General features: G+C 35.4%; 4 protein-coding genes across 4 annotated transcripts; 2 read left to right on the top strand and 2 right to left on the bottom strand.

Moving 5' to 3' along the window:
• Positions 1-558: 558 nt before the first annotated feature.
• Positions 559-3617, bottom strand: Bm10973 (Uncharacterized protein; the record flags this gene model as incomplete). Its single annotated transcript, XM_043073586.1, has 8 exons — positions 559-709; positions 858-997; positions 1777-1936; positions 2099-2190; positions 2436-2551; positions 2728-2898; positions 3054-3158; positions 3404-3617. 8 exons carry the CDS (start codon positions 3615-3617, stop codon positions 559-561), a joined length of 1149 nt encoding a protein of 382 aa, XP_042929520.1.
• Positions 3618-6453: 2836 nt separating this feature from the next.
• Positions 6454-6780, top strand: Bm10972 (Uncharacterized protein; the record flags this gene model as incomplete). The annotated part of the gene is made up of 1 exon (XM_001899425.1): positions 6454-6780. One exon carries the CDS (start codon positions 6454-6456, stop codon positions 6778-6780), a length of 327 nt encoding a protein of 108 aa, XP_001899460.1.
• A 981-nt stretch (positions 6781-7761) lies between these two features.
• Bm4100 (Uncharacterized protein) lies at positions 7762-8739 on the top strand (the record flags this gene model as incomplete). Its single annotated transcript, XM_001899426.2, has 3 exons — positions 7762-7833; positions 8267-8476; positions 8611-8739. The coding sequence occupies 3 exons, from the start codon at positions 7762-7764 to the stop codon at positions 8737-8739; spliced, it is 411 nt and encodes a 136-aa protein (XP_001899461.1).
• Positions 8740-11012: 2273 nt separating this feature from the next.
• Positions 11013-15285, bottom strand: Bma-spat-3 (Uncharacterized protein; the record flags this gene model as incomplete). Its single annotated transcript, XM_043073585.1, has 13 exons — positions 11013-11113; positions 11641-11797; positions 11964-12055; positions 12251-12451; positions 12844-12907; positions 13021-13157; positions 13258-13327; positions 13518-13612; positions 13844-13964; positions 14158-14282; positions 14498-14558; positions 14781-14921; positions 15088-15285. The coding sequence occupies 13 exons, from the start codon at positions 15283-15285 to the stop codon at positions 11013-11015; spliced, it is 1563 nt and encodes a 520-aa protein (XP_042929519.1).
• Between the last annotated feature and the right edge of the window lie 15 nt (positions 15286-15300).

Below are 15300 nucleotides of genomic sequence, written 5' to 3'. Positions count from 1 at the left end.
TGAGAAGTTGGTATTGACGTGCATTTACAATAACTAAAAAATTCTTCAAAATACATCCTAAGTATTGACTATTGGCAATACTTTCTACAGTGCTCAAATAGTCAACAAATGTGTTCATTATGCGTTCCCTACATTCCTAAAAAGACATGTCTGGAAAACGAAGTATACTGCACTGCATGTAAGCCAATTTGTACAGTGCATAGATAAGCTGCAAGATTATGGCGAAGAACAATGTCTGTTATTTAATCGTCGCGGAAAATACATGCGTTCTGCAGAAAAACGTTTTTCAAATTAATAATGATAACTTTATTGATAACAAACGTATTATGCTCATTCTCAGTAAATAAATTAACCCCCGTTTCATTTAATAACATAAATTCTATTCAAACAAATTTGGAGAATCATTGACATTAAGTGCAGAATAGGAAATCCTATATATTTAACTAATAATTTTAATCATTCGTCAATAACGCTGAGAACTGACCGTTGCACTTTTGTTGGTGAGGCCATCTTTCCGTCTATCGGACGTGCACTGCAAAATAAATGCGTATTTTTCCTCTATGAATTCTTAGTCATATTTAAAAACGCAACATCAAGAACGCAGAATGTCGCTCGACACGTTGGACATTGAGCTTTGCCAGGCATCCACAGTTCGGGATGATGTGGATCTTGTTTAGATGCAAAGATAAGTCCCATACATGTGTCACACCTGCAGAGATACATGGATATACAGGATTTTCTTAAAAATTGAAAATATAAAAAAAATCTTTTGAAGCACAGAGAAAAGTAACTTATTCACCAATCCGACGGTTAAAAGGTTTTCAAATGAGTTCACAAAGAAGTACCACAGAACATACCACATAGGTCTGCAATAGCACTGCGTGCAATGGAGTTTAGGTCCTTCTGCACCCATATCATCCTGAATATTATTCAGACACTGTTTCCATAATTTGATGTTCGACATCTCAGTAGAGCAACCCAAACATGGCTCAAGGCGCTAAAAAAAAGCAATGCACCGTAACAGTAAGCAAATTGAATGTTTAAATATTTAAATATTGACAAAAACTAATTGCACTCGTATTTTAAGGTGTTGAAGACTTAACGTTTCAGAGAGAGAACTAATGATGAATTAAATATGGATATCGTTGAAGCCCCGTAACTGTTATATAATGAATAATAAGACTGATAAACAAAGAGCCTAAGATGAGGCAAAATGAACTATTTTACTGCAACTAGTAATTTATAAGATGTCTTCTGCTGAATCCAATAAGTAAACACCATTATTTGTAATCATAGATATATTATTAATTCTGGTGCGGATTCTGGTGCTAAAACAGCAAACATCAAAATCTCCGTCTGAATATCTGCTAGGCTATACTTATTTCAGAAAGTATAACTTAGTAAGTCATACGGGCTACACTTTCCCCACTAGTTGCCCCATTCATTGCCGTGGTCGTTTACGTTCACGGAAATCGTGATCATTTACGTTTAAAATGAGTCTAACACAATTTGACAGATGAAGTGTTCTGGGTTACTGAAATCGGTAAAACAATGATCTAACATTTCTGCAAAAACTGATTCCTTCAAACTTCAACTGCAGTTGAATACAACAATAGCTAATAAATTTTGTTAATCCGTAATTGCTTCGATCAGTCACCATTTTATAATAATTAAAGATAACTTTACCCCAAAATTTTCTTTACTATTTGACCATCTTCAATGAAATACTTGAAATGTCACTTTTTTTTTTTTTTTTTTATAACGACCAAAACTGACTTCCGGCTCGTCATATTCATATTTAGGATTCAAAGCAATTTGTTGTGTGAATGCTTCAACGAAACGCTCATTAAGTGATTGCTTCAATACTACTTCTCGAGCTACAGCAATAGGTTTATCTAGCTTGTTACGCAAATCACGGAATGATTCTGCACGTATTCTGAAAATAACAATATCACTGAAACTAAATTACATGAAATAACGATAAACACAAAATCACTTGCTTTCATCATTAATGAGAGATGAATAAGCAGAAAAAAAGAAAAGAGAACAAGTTACAACTTCTCAATTAATTTGCACGTCAACAAATAATTTAACATATCTGATGATAAATGGTTCGAAACGTTGTGTTGTACTGCTTACGCATATGTTGATGAACTGCGCCGAACCACCATTTTGTGTATGATGAGAAATCTAATAAAAGACCGCTTTCGCTTTTAAGGAAACAACGTGAATGAACATAAAAGCCACCTTATACTCAAGTTATGTAAAAGAAATTCATTATATTTATCTACAGTACGTAAACCGAACTCTATAAATTGTTTTGGTACGATAGGAGTAAATCGTACAGGAAGAGACAATAAATGAAGGAATAGCAAAGGAAGTAAAAACAGCAAAGCAAAGAAGAGAGAAAACGAAAAATAAATAACAAGTAATACTGGATGTTCGTCAGCTCTTATAGCCTCCAGTGATACATCACTCACTTGAGCGCAAATTAATGTATAATTAGTAATATACAAAATCCACGAAGATGTCATCACAACACGATCTATACCTATAAAACAAACTACGCCTTTATTAAAATTGTTGATTGAAGCTACAAAAAATAACAAAACTAAGCTTAAAAACTTAAAAACCGCAATAATTTTGCGCATTCAACCAAAAACCATGAAGAGCACTGAAGATATGTTAAATAACATTAATAAACAAATAAATTCAAAAGAAACAAACCTGATAGAGTTATGCTTAACGTATCCAACACATTGCGATACTCTGCATTGATTGATTCAGCTACTACACGCCAACTGCTTCCATTACTGCCAAGATAGCTTTTCAAACAGTGCACAGTCGAGTGTTTATCAAATCCATTCCACCAATGATACAACATTATGAAGGCAGCGACTGCAAACCATTCCAAAAGATGAGAAACTGAATGTGAATATACAGTCTCTACGGCACAAAGTTCATTTTTCAGAAAAGTAAAACGTTTTATTATGTAATCAAGTCACCCAGTACTGCACAGATACATGGAAGGTAGTGATAAAAGGATACATTACCTCCAGCGATTGCGATAGATACGTATGCACCAAACTGCAAAACAGTTTGTGGTGTAGGGGTAAATATTGTTTCTCGTAAAACCATCGATAAATAGACGAAGTAAACTACAAGTGAAAGAAATAAATGTAATTGAATGTAATTAAATATGTGGATATAAGTGAGTTCAAATATGGATCAAGTTCCGCAGAACATGATCGCAGCCTTAACAAAAAATAAGAATAACACCTTCGAAATAACAAAGAAGTAGGTCAATCAAGCACCGGTCATTAGGTAGCAAAATGTTTCCATTGTACGGATAAATATGAATGGTGATCTTAATGAAGGAATGATGTGAAATAACAAAACTTACATAAGGGTAGGCAGAAATGTATGAAACGTGTCAATAAGGACCTCCTCAAATGATATCCAACAAAATCATCTCGTTCTACACCCAATATTCCAGAAAATAATGTTTGGATAGTGAAGCCTGCACGTTGAAACTCAACTGGTGGATACACAATGCATAATGTAAATAACAAATGCAATATAGTGTGCAGGATCCATTCCTGTGACTCCGATATCATAACCCAGAACTTAAAGTGAATCTAAATCTGAATTTATACTCCTTAATTTTAAACAACTTGCGTTATTTTTACCTTATAGCTATTTCAGATACATTTCTAGTCTAAAGGCAAATGAAAAACCTATAAACCGACGAGCAAGGAAGTGCAAAGCAAACAATTTGTAAAAGAGGCGTGGTTGAGATCGCAATTTTCATGACACCTAATTATGCAGTGATGATCTATGATAGATATTTTGAGTGGCAGTCTTTGCCTGGTATAGTCAAGTAGGGGAAAGTTAGTGTAGTCATTGAGTTGGTCGGGTAATTAACTGGGTAGTGATAAGGAGTGATATACGTTTGTGGAGATAAAGGCGGTAGCCAAGGTATCTATGTATCAGACAATTTTAGAGGAAGTCTATGCCCTTCAGTGTCTCGTAGAACGGTCATTGCGGGTTCATTTCTGTAAAGGATATTAACAAACTACAGATTCCGAAGTTTTGAAGCATTGTCATTATGAGTGAGTTCAATACACACTCTACAGACATACATGCAAACATATACAAACACTGTGGAATGGGATATTATATTGCTGGTTTGCAATATTGCTATTGGTTGCTTTCCTTTTTCAGCAAGAGAATAGTGAAATAGTTGGTCATGGGATGACATATGTGGCAGCTGTAACGGAAGGGAGCAGTGGCATTTTCAAGATTGGTAATGGAAGACGAGTGTGAAACTGAGCTCATCCGTTTTTCAATAGAATCCTTCTTCGATATTTCCTTCGTTTCCTTTCCTGGCTATTTTTGTCGTTTAGTAATACCAAAAAGAAAATGCTAAAGGTAGCTGAGGGAAGTCGCAGTCTGTGATTTTCGATCTGCAGAAAGACACCATTACATACAGGAAAACAATTGCCTGCTTATCCGAAATGATATTGTTCATGCCATTCAAGATAGCTTCAAAATTATTAAAGCGATTTTCAGTTTGGTATTATTGCAATCGTTCAGTCACTTAAAGACTCATATATCCATGAGAATGTCACCACTGCGGTTAAACCTCTTAAACATGTAGATAATGTGTAAGGTTGCGGGTTTTTGATTATGGAGCGGTAACTATAAGCTATAAATTGATCAGTGTTCATTTTCCGGTCACATATTTTATCACTAAGTTGTACTCTACTTTCAATAACCAGTTATAAAAGCACGTTTCGAGAGATATATTTATTTAGCGTTTTCGCCGATCCGGAACTAATGATTTCCAGCAATAAGCGGAGTCATACATTTGGACTATAAAATGTTTTTTTATTGGTATTTCATATTCTTCACTTCACTGCAATGAGATGTGCAAAGTGGGCTTTGTGGTTATTGAAAATAGTGACAGGTGGAAGTATGTTTCATACTTGCACAGGAGTTTTTCCAGAACAAGTTTTTTAGTTGAGGGAGTGTTATTTTTTAGAACAACTGTTTTATTAATATGACTGCAAAAGTTCCCGTTAGTTATCAGTCATATATCTGTATCTGTATGTCCGTATGTATCCAGTCATAAGTCTCCATTTTTCCTACTCAAATTTATTAACTTTTTGATTCAAAGAGAACTTTTCTTGTTCGTAATAATGGATTAAATTGTACTACAAAACGGATAAGTTATCGTCATAAAAATATGCAAAGCAGTTATAAGTTTACTTTTCAGTCCGCTTCACGGAGATATATTATCAATATTCCTGCATACGCTTTTATTCGTTGGTTTTTTCCTCGGTTTCATTAGCATATCCATGCTTTTTATAAAGGTGATTTGCGAGATGTTTCCTTTAAGCTCATATGAGCTTATTTCTTGTGTCCTCCTTTGAAATCTGACCTTTCCCGGGATAGGTTAACCATGTAGGCAGTGCTCTTAAAATTTTTTCGATTTTGTTGCAGATATTTTTGATAGCTCTGTCGAAATTTTATTAGGGTGTCACTGCAAATATATTTGCCTTTGGTGTAGTTAACGTACTTGCACGTCAAGTTCCAATTGCTATTTATGATCATGTGCTTTCTCGATTTGTAGCAAACGTGTTTTTCCAACAAAAATAAATGAGCTGTCCAATGTTTAAATAAGCTTTTTACAAATTGAAATCATAAAAAAATTTGACTTCGGCTGTGTTCTTCATTGAAATTTGGACCCCGGTCGCAGATATTCGACAAGAGTTTTTTGTTTTTTTAATCATTCTCCAGTGATGTTCCAGTGATTTTGTTTACGCTGAAATGACAAATCAGTTGAATAAACTTTATATATGCAAATTGTGGGTTATTGTAGACTTCTCTATTACCATTTCTTTTCTTTTTTTTATCATTGTTTTTTTTTTTATCAAAAGTTTATTCAACTGATTTGTCATTTGAGCATAAACAAAATCACTGGAACATCACTGGAGAATAAAACTGCAAACATAGGGAAGGAAGGAGATGGGAATTATTTTATGAAGTTTTGTCCGGAAATAACTGTAGGAGCATAATTCAATTCCTCAGTGATTGAACAAGGAGTAGGACGTAATCTTACGTCTAACTCATTACCATTGTTTATAAGAATCATTTGTGCTGGTGCTCATTTATACTAATTTCCAGCCTCTTTTATCACATCAAATGACAAAGAAAGATGATTATCTGCGCCTGTGTCAATATTAGCCCAAGAATCCACTCGTATAACATTGATGTGAAGAGACGAGGAAAGGAGGTATATGTACGTTCTTCATGTCTTCTTAAGTTCACGATACTGTAGATCAGAGGGCATATGGAATAGTAGCTTATATCATGAAGTTGACTGAAGGGATGGTTGCATAGTAACGCCCTCTCCGCACATGCAAATTTCAACCTCACAGATATCAGTAGATGTTTAGAGATAGGCACTGTTTCGTGCACACGCATAATTTACATGTTCAGCGAAGAGAACACTGTGGTGTAGGCGTGGCAGACGAGTATGCTGTACTGGCTATATTTCTGGAAGCTAGGCATAAAGATGTGTTTCTGTGGACGAGGTATGGGGATTCAGGGTCTTCGTACTACACGTTGGCATCACACCACGATAGCGAACGGAAAGATAAAGACGGCGGAAACCGTCTGCTGATGTTGTGCATGTATAAACACGTACGCACGCACGCATACTTATGTGCATTAGGCAGAATGTTGTGGTGTGTCGCGTCCATATTGCATGCATGACTTACGCTCTCGTTATTGTTCGCCTGCAAGTTGTTACCGAGTGCTTGGTTTTGTTCGTATTGACATTTTGGCGTGACGTAAGATGAAAGAGGGGAGGAAAGGAACGTTGTAACTGTTGTTTTTTAAGCTCCTGAGATATTCAAGCGCTGAATAAATTGTTTACACTGCGGTTTTGTCATTTATAAAAGAGGAGTGTAGCCGCACCGTTCTGTTTTAACTTTTTACCTCCGGAAGAACAAATAAAACGTCTTGAGATAGAGTGGGTTCAATGTTCTTTGTGTTGTACTGACTGTTCCACACGGATTAATTCAATCGACTAGTGTTTTCTCCGAGTATCTGATGTTTCTGTATTTTTTTACATCACTTCCACAATAAGATTTATTCCTGCGATTAACCTTTTGGCACTTTGCCAATTATTGGTTTTTAATAAAGGTGATATGGGGTACGAATGTCTGCAGTTGCACAATCTGTTTTGCTGTGTCTGTTTCAAGACATATCTCATCCCCGTGATGTGGTTCCTGATCTGTAGTGACAGTTGCAATGAGTAATTGTAAATAAGGTATACAATAAGGTTATACCCCGATCGTTTCATCTAATTATACCGAATATGTATCGTGTTATTCGTCTTCATTTACTGTCTTTTCTCTTTCATAAAATAGCATACTGGTATTGTCATCTTACTTCGGAGACTTTTTAATTAGGATAGGTTGAGACAGTTCTAGATTTAAGGAAGTTGATACAAATTATACAAGAATATTTCGATTTTATGAAGAACTGATAAACGGACTGACTAGTCTAATTCCTGCAGCATTAGTCAGCATAGGAATCATTTCGGTCTATTACGCTGCACTAGCACAGCTGAAAATCTGTTAGTTTTTACAACATTCCTGAATTTTAGAAGCTGATCTTGCAGAAATTTGTACTGTAAAATTCTTTTCAATTTGCAAAATTATCGACTGATTGCAAAGAAGGCTTAAGACGATGGCACGTACAAAGCAGACAGCTCGCAAATCAACTGGTGGTAAAGCTCCTCGGAAACAGCTTGCCACTAAGGTTTCTTTATTATTATTGAACAAAACAAAAAAAAAAACGTGAATATACAGATTGCTTCATGCTTTTCTGTCAGCAATACTCTATTTTATATAAAACTCCACTAAAAACTGAATTTTAACATTAGGGCAACAGCCTTTATTGTCTCGCTGTTGATGTACGTCCTTTGGGCATTCCTGTAATACTTGGACGTTGCTGTTGCTTACGGTAAAAAAATTTTTTACCGTAAGCATTCGTCGAAAGAAAAATTGAATTATTGAAGTTTTATTAACCAGCATGTTTTAAGAAAAGGATTTTTGTTACGTTACAACTGGACTGTTTGAAAGTGTCTAAAATGTCTTATGAAGTATTTAAGATTGAAAGTCATGTTTGATTAGTGTGTATGTCCTAGAACAGTGTTAACTATACTCAAATAGAAAAGATCACCTTTGTTTAGGCAGCTCGTAAATCAGCACCGTCAACTGGTGGTGTGAAAAAGCCACATCGTTACCGCCCAGGTACAGTTGCACTTCGTGAAATACGTCGTTATCAAAAGTCCACTGAACTGCTTATTCGCAAATTGCCGTTCCAGCGTCTAGTTCGCGAAATCGCGCAGGACTTTAAAACCGATTTGCGGTTTCAGTCTGCTGCTATTGGTGCACTTCAGGTAATGTTTTTGTGCTTTTCTTGATTTTGTAGTTAAACATATATAAGCCTACTGCGCCTCACTGTTTTCTGGATGCTAAATTTCATTCCTATTATGAGGTTTATTCCGTTAACCTAGGTTAAGCCAATTTATAGGAGGCAAGTGAAGCTTATTTGGTGGGGCTTTTTGAAGACACAAACCTTTGCGCAATCCATGCTAAGCGTGTTACCATCATGCCGAAGGATATCCAGCTTGCACGTCGAATCCGTGGAGAGCGAGCGTAAACGCTGACGGCAAAGAATAATTGTACACTCCATTTATAACCTACATTTGTCTACTCAATCAAATTTTTTAATTGTAACTATCTTTTGCTTCAATGTAAACATTTCTGTCGGTGAGGAACTACTGCTTAAGACAGCTATCATGAAATAAGTTCCTCGAAAGTTTTTGTAGCACCTATTTGTAGTTATCAATTCAGTTCAGAATTTCATCGTTAGGGATTAGTCATCTCCAGTAACACTTGAACCAGGAGATCGAATGCAAAGCATCATATAAGGCATAAATTATTTGTTTGTACTCGACTCTTTAGTGCTCCTGCAATTTCACTGACGTGTCCAAACCTTATTTAGGTTCCCCATGCCGCATATTTTAACTCACTTTTTTGTGTGCATTGAATCTTAGAACACAAAATATATGGGCGTGTCTCTGTTCCTCTAGGGAAGATTGTGTTACTGTCACTAAAAGTTGGGGAAGTGTTGATCCATGATTACTTCAAGATTAAACTATGCCTGTTACGGTTGACTTACTCGGACACGTCAACTCAGCGCACCATTTATTGGGTGTGACTTATTTCTTACATTTTAGTTTGCACCTTAGCATTTGTATTTTGTAATTGACCTCAGTTACCAAAACCGTTGTCATACTGCCAATTTTTTCTGTTGATGCGTTTTAAACAGCGATGGAGAAACATTTTTGTATTCACACTGAATAGTTGTAGCGATTTATATATGGATTTTTAAAATAAGGTTTCGGCACAATCACGTAGGTTGCAATGCTAATATTAAAATGTTCGGTTATATCCCGTAAATCAGGATCAGAATGCTTGACTCAAGAAAATATATCCAATTCAGTCACTGGAAATCGCAATGTTTGTCTCTGGGAAACGACATAAGCACGTGAGAATGAGAAATCTCTAACTATACAAATGGCTGAGGTGACATGCCTGGTGTGCAGTGTAGGCAAAATTTAAAGCTGAGGACGTTATCTACAGTAACGTTATGTTCAATATGCAGCTCTAGAGGTCATATATTTGTAGCTGTAGAAAGGAACCTGGTACAGTTTAGATTGGTGAATACCTCCAAGCTCGTTACATCTTGACTGTAACGTACCATCAATTATATGCTTGCGTACTTCGACTGAAACTCGTCTTCATCTCACTGCATAACGTCATAAAGTCCTTCCAGATCGAACCAAAGTAGTTTATAGCCTGCAAAAAACTCGTCTCTGAATGCAGATTCAGTGCACAGGCTTGCACGAAACTTTGTACGCGAACTGCCTTCGAACATCTTGTGCGCTAAAACACATAAACAGCAGCAACAACTGAATACTGTTTGCAAGCAGTTCGCCTCGAGGAATTGCAATCAAGTTTATTGGGTTTCTAACAACTCAAGTCACCGGATATGAATACGCCGAAGTGCAATTTTTTTTTTTTTTTTTTCCTTGCAACATTTAAGAGTTAGTATCAAGTAAATCTGCGCAACTACTTAAACGGTTCAAAAGAATCGATCGACATAATTTATTTTTGACATAAACGACAAAATCCAAATATGGGAAGACATAACAATACAGGTACTCCTGGAATTAAATCTGTATACAGAACCTGAGCTAGTAAAGAGCCAAGCCTAGCTTCTTGAAGATTTCAAAATTTATAGATAGCACTTTCAAATGATAAACACGATGCAGTCTGTCACCCTGGTTTTCTTCAAACTGAACAACCATTGCAGAAGCAAAGTGAACACTTACAAAAGCTGTTTTTTTTAGAAAAAACGCGAAAGAACTGGATCTCTAAAATCCCCACATTAGCTCTTTTTCACTGTCATTCTGTTGCTAGGATGGCGTAAAGTATCACAATTGCTGAAATCCGGGCACAATACAAGCTATATGCTACGTGTATTAAACACAGTAAGACATGTAATAGTTTTAACAAGTGCTCCACATACTACCCTGTCAGTCAAAATTGCTAAAGTGATTAAACAAAATTCGAAACGCTGTTTATGCTATACCACCAAGAACGAACACCAACTACATATCCCGAAATTTCTAAGCCTGAGATTAAATTCTTATATTTTGAAGAAAAAAAACATGATTATTTTACCTTTCGGGTGCGAACTAGAATATCAGCGATTTAACTAATATGAAAACAATTCCCTCGCAAATACTAGACTGGACAAGATATGAGCGGGTATTTTGACCTCAATAATAGAGACTCCTTCAAACTAATGCATGGTTTTCTCGTGCATATCCTGCGCACAGAAAAAAAGCAAACAATCAACTTCCGCTATGACTTTCCAATAAATTTAAAAATAAGTTTCAGTGGTCTCTTTTTATTCGCCCAATATTCTGCTTTCAACTGCTCAATTGTTATCGATTCATCCAATGCTGGAAAAAACAACCAAATCATCTGGAAACCTAATCTAAAATAGCACCAGCTTTTAAAATACACAAAATCTTTCACAGCTGCACAATTAATATTTAAAGTTGACTGGTTCTCACTCAGTGCTAAAAAACAATGCACCAGTGATAAATAGTGAAAAAGCTCAAATTTATTGTGCACATTTTACTTTACCAGTATGTTGTCTTAAAAAATTCCATTCCTTAATAACAATGTTACCAACTCTTTAAAACGATTATGGAAACCAGGACAGATATTAAGCAGGATGATTCTGCCCCTATAAATATTAATCACGATTCAAGAAGAAAAATAATAACGAAAAGGCAATCAGTTGCAGCAGATAACTTATTCATAACTTATTCAGAAACAAGCCTGATATCCACAACCCTGTCATGCTTTATATTTTAAAATAACTATCATTATAATATAACTAATTAGGTGAGGGTATTAAGATAACATCTTTCGACCGAAAGGTAACTACTGAAATTACAAGAACGAGTCGCAGTAAACTTACCAGTAAATGGTGAATTAATGGTAAAAACTGAAGCTGACTTCGGATCGCTGTTCCGTTCACCAACATTTAAAGTTGTAAACTGACCCTCTCCCGTTTCATTTACCACGAGCACATCATCTAGAGCTAGATCAGACTTTACCGGACACAGGAGAACGCGCTGTAAAATGAAATCAGAATAGTGAGTGATCAAAAAATAATTCATATATCTGAGCTGTTAACAGTAAATATGTAGCCGTAATTACGCCCTCTAGAGTGATATCATTTTCAGGATTTTGGGTTTGTTATTGTATTCAAATAAGAAAAAAAAAAAAAAAATGGAATACCTCCGGTAGACACTTATCACTGTACTTTCTGCCCCATTCAGCACGTGACTCCACCCTGATTCGCTGCAGTATGTATTCACATAAATGACCAACTGCAACTCGTAACTGTTCCAATAATTGCCAGCGCGTTTAAAGCAAAACTAACGAAGTTTTTCATGACTCACTGTTACTTATATTTCAGTTCAACTACAAGTACAAATATGAATTAATATATCGTACATTACGACACTAGTCTAAAACTGCAAAATACTACTGACTTGATAGTGGCCAAAATACATCGTAGAAACCTGTAGTTGTTGGACATGTGATAATGTATCGCAAATGTTTAGCAGCAATAGGTAGTGAGTCATCACTCACTACACTTGCATCAGGATTAAGAACAAGTTCTGATTCTATTCCTGACGATAACCTCTGCTTTCCTGACATCAGCAAATACTCAGAAGAACGTGGTGACATCATCATTACATCTTCTCCCAGGAAATTGCTTCCTAAAGATAGCGTTAACAACAGTCCATCACCCACTTTGGGATTCATTGTTCTTTTCACTGCAAAAACATCTTATGGAAATCGTCAGTACATTTTTGTGAGTACCCTACAGAAAAAAATATGAACGAAAATGAAACACTTTTTTTTTTTTATATTTTAATAAAAATACTCTAATGTGCCTTACTATAACACCATGTTTCCTAGATATTTATCGGCAACTATAAAACTGCTCGACAACTGCTTGATACTCACATCACAAGGAAGTTTTACTTTGTTACCTTTTTTTAATCAAATTTTCATTGCAAAAAAAAAAAAAAACTCGACAAAAACGAAACATTAGGAATATTCGTAATAATATATTACGATACGATTCATTTCAAAAAAGAGTACTAACTATTTCCATTGGCATGAAGCAAACTTCCGTTTGAAATCCCAGAAACCGAAACAGTAGTCGGAAGCTGAAAAAAAAATTTTTTTTCTACGAACGACTGCAACAGTGAAATACGATGTACACCAGACATAGCGAAATACCGTATATATAAGAAGATTGAAGGAAATTTATAAATCTTACATTCAAATTTGAATTAACTTGATTTGTTACAATGTGCGTAGATGGACCAAGAATAGGATACACGTTCAAGCACTTTGAAGAACGCTCGTTTTTACCATTAACCTGAGCATTCTTTACAGCCATTCCATTAAGCCGTTCTGCAAGTAACAATTCGATATTGAAAGTCAAGATTCGACATTCAGTTCCCAAATTTTACAAGTATTATTTCAAGATTTGACTACGCGACAAAAAAAATACCATGACTCCTAGACTTCTGCAAAACAACGACTGGAGTCACTTCACAGTGATTTGATGCCAACCGACTCGACTGAAAAAAATTTAATGCAAGGCGTTCAACCGCTAGAAAATTACTTCAACTTTTAGTTAGCGCAATGGAATATTAAATTTAATAATTTAGAGCCAAAAACTATTTTCAAGAGAGAATTAAAAAAGATACTTCACTTTTAACCACCTTAAAATGAACTAAAGAAGACACAGGATTGTTGTCAAAAATTTACTTTTGTTCTCTTTTGACTTGTATCATTAACATTTAATCTGTTTTCACCCTCTGCATATGACGATGTTGTTGGTTGTTCGAAATTCGGATAAACATCTAAAGCAAATCTAACCGTAGTTAAAGCAAGATATCAGTATGTCAGCTGTTTCAGTGGGAAGTTTATTATTAACATGAAAAAAAGAACTGCTTTTACGCATAAGACGATTTCTCTAAAAAAAGAAAAACAAAACAAAACAAAACTTCAAATATTCCTTTTACTTCAGCAAAAATGCTCGAAATTCTTTTTATCTATCAATTTCAATAAAGTCAACAAATTGAAAAAATAACCATCTGAAGAATCTTCATCAATTGTGAGCGGAGGATCGGATGCATCGGAATGCATGCTAGGCAGTAACGGTGGTTTTATTTCTAAAGGTATGTTTGATGCTGAATCTGTCATCGAATCGCACTAAAAAATTTAAAAATAGTGTTACTCACTTTAATGCTGAGATCTATCTGAAATATACTTTCCTAAACATTTGCATATTATTTTAAAAAAGAAGAGAAAGCGAGATTATAAAAGTAAAAACAGTCAGTATAATTGCCTATCAAAACATAAAAAAACAAACATATGAAAAGTCTCATAAATCTAAAAACAAGACCTTTCCCGACGCCTTAGCATTTTTCGAAGGTGTCCATTCTGATGAAGATGAAGGAACTACTGTATTCCAACTCGTCAAACGTTTAATAGATGATTTCTTATCAAAAACCCTCTTCTTGGTGAAACCTGAAAAATATTTATGAGTCATCAAGTAAAAAAAAAATGGAAGTTTTTTTTTTTTGAATACATTTGATTACAATATTTTGACTGTCATATGATAAACAATTCTGAGCATCGCCTCTTGATAAACAATCCTGTACCGCACACCATCAGTTTATAGAATAATAAAATGTAAATATACTCCGCCTCAATGACGTTCATAAAATGTAACGACAACTTACATAAATTACTTGACTCGGTGATCGGACGTTTCACACATCTCCTTTCGACTGACAGTGTGAACTGAAGTGATAGCAATTTGATATGAACTGCCTGATACAAGCACCACATCTTAAACATTAGTTCCTCCGCCATGCACCCAACCCGTTGCAGATGTAAAAAAAAAAAAAAAAAAAAGAAAAAAGAGAAGAATGTTCAAGCGCCCTACGCAACAGGTGACTACGAATTTTTCGGAAATACGAAGTTAAAACACCTCAAAATTTCAGTTTCCAATTTAAAAAATACCTTATTTATAATAGCATCAAAATTTGCATCACTTTTCAGTGGTGTCTTTTTCGGAAGAACTTTATGACATGAGGGACACTTCCTCGCTCCAGTGTGTATTCTTTGCAATATACAATCTGCACAAAAACGATGCATACAATTCTGGAATGAAAAACTGTATGAAACCATCACTTCCAACAACTGCGGAAGACAACTAAAATTTTTCAAGAGAGACAAGAACATGAATAGGATAGTGAATTCACTTCGAGCAACACACAAAAAAAGGAGTGAACTATCCTGCATTTATTTCAAAAGTATCTGTTCTCACCCTCACAACCATCGTATTTTGTATTGTCTTTTCGCAGATGCCACATTCCAACTCTTTACTAATCCAATCAAAATGAATAGATTTTGTATCAACACCGGAACATAACGTGTGTGGTTTGCGTGACCTGTCATATGACGTCAACTGCGGTAGTGTAAGGCGTCGTGATGCAGGTGAACCATCACTACGCCCAGATACCATTTAATTCTTCACTGA

The sequence above is a fragment of the Brugia malayi genome (assembly GCF_000002995.4).
Source record: "Brugia malayi strain FR3 genome assembly, contig: Bm_v4_ChrX_scaffold_001, whole genome shotgun sequence".
Lineage (NCBI taxonomy): Eukaryota > Metazoa > Nematoda > Chromadorea > Rhabditida > Onchocercidae > Brugia > Brugia malayi.
This window is presented reverse-complemented; position numbering and strand designations above follow the sequence as displayed.